Raw genomic sequence first — 1,855 nt, forward strand, 5'->3', positions numbered from 1 at the left:
AAGTGACAGCATAGATAATTGCAGATAGGCAGAGATAGAGACGGACAATTGAGTCAACTGCGGTAGTAACCGTAAGTAACGTGCATGAATCATTGTGAATTATAGCGTGTGTTTAAGTTAATGTGATTGTGGAAATTAAGTGTATTGCAAAGTGGTATTGAGAAAGAATAAAATAGTTTTATTCAAGAAAGTACTTGTATCGCTAAAGTTTCATTTGAAAGAAATTATACGGAAAATCAACAAACGACCAGAAACGTAACAATATGAAATAAGGAAGTCAAAATACAATTTTTAATCACAAACATTTGATAAAATATAATAAGACAAAAACAATCAAATTAATAAATTAATTAATAATCAACGACAAAGATGGTAAATAAAAAGTCCGGAAACAGAGCTTAGAAATTGTAATGCTTGAAATTAAAAATATAGATAACAGAAGTAGTGCAAGTAAAATATAGTCAAGCTATAAGTAACAGGAAAGAAAGAGATTGAAATGATTGGTTTTCCAGCATTGTTAAGCTTTTATTTAGAAAAGCAGATAATTTTAATAGGTAGAATTATCCAGTAAGTTATTTACTTATTGTTTTGAAGCACAAACTGTTCAGCTTATTAATAATTTTATCTGACTTGATAACACTCACATTTTCGTGATTACTAGGAACCTTTAAAACACCCCTTAAAGCATTCTAGTTCATTTTAGTTTATACTATTCATACTAAACATTGAACTCACTGTTTCGTGTTAAAATATAGGATGCAACTGTTGTGTTAACTGACTCTGTAATACCGACTATTGCGAAGTCTTGTTTAATTTCCTGTTTTGTACTGATGTTTTAATGTTACTATTTTTTCCTATTGAGTTTGACAGTGAGTACTAATCACATAAAGATATCACATGACCATCTTTGTTAGCCATATTTATGAAAATAGTTTGTGTATTTTTGTTTGTTTTATATATATATATATATGTGTGTGTATATGTTAACTTTGAATCACTTTCTCATGATTGATTTACAGGAAATGTCATATTTCATCGAAAATACACCAATACGATATATTATATATTATTTCAACTATAAGTTTTCAAGTAAAGTATTCCGGGGTTGCCCTTCATTTCCAAGTGAAATGTACTTTTGGCCAAGTAGCAATGGAACAATTAAGTGCCACGTATTTAACCGTTCTCCGCCATATGAAGAACTCCTATCTGTTGAAAGGTCGTTTACATTTATACAAGTCGATTTCAGTAAGAACTATGTAGCAAAAATAACTCCCACAGCTGTGTACACCAATAAAAGTATAGAGGTATGTCTGTAGTTCATCATTAAGCAAAACAAGTATATAGATAAGTCTGTAGTTTATCATTAAGCAAAACAAGTATATATAGATAAGTCTCAGTTCATAATTAAGCAAAACAAGTATATGGATAAGTCTTAGTTTGTTATTAAGCAAAACAAGTATATCGATAAGTCTTAGTTTGTTATTAAGCAAAACAAGTATATAGATAGGTCTGTAGTTTATTATTAAGCAAAACAAGTATATAGATAAGTTTGTAGTTTATTATTAAACAAAACAAGTATATAGATAAGTCTTAGTTTATTATTAAGGGAAACAAGTATATAGATAAGTCTGTAGTTTATCATTAAGCAAAACAAGTATGTAGATAAGTCTGTAGTTTATCATTAAGCAAAACAAGTATAGAGATAAGTCTGTAGTTTATCATTAAGCAAAACAAGTATATAGATAAGTCTGTAGTTTATCATTAAGCAAAACAAGTATATAGATAAGTCTGTAGTTTATCATTAAGCAAAACAAGTATATAGATAAGTTTTAGTTTATGATTAAGCAAAACAAGT

General features: G+C 28.3%; 1 protein-coding gene across 1 annotated transcript in view; it reads left to right on the forward strand.

Moving 5' to 3' along the window:
- Window positions 1–1,855, forward strand: part of LOC111089085 — a 67,230-nt gene that overhangs the window by 8,188 nt on the left and 57,187 nt on the right. The window contains exon 3 of the mRNA XM_022400865.1: window positions 1,020–1,304. Coding sequence (XP_022256573.1) covers window positions 1,020–1,304 — 285 coding nt within the window. The remainder of the gene's footprint in view (window positions 1–1,019; window positions 1,305–1,855) is intronic.

The sequence above is a fragment of the Limulus polyphemus genome, unplaced genomic scaffold, assembly GCF_000517525.1.
Source record: "Limulus polyphemus unplaced genomic scaffold, Limulus_polyphemus-2.1.2 Scaffold5203, whole genome shotgun sequence".
NCBI lineage: Eukaryota > Metazoa > Arthropoda > Merostomata > Xiphosura > Limulidae > Limulus > Limulus polyphemus.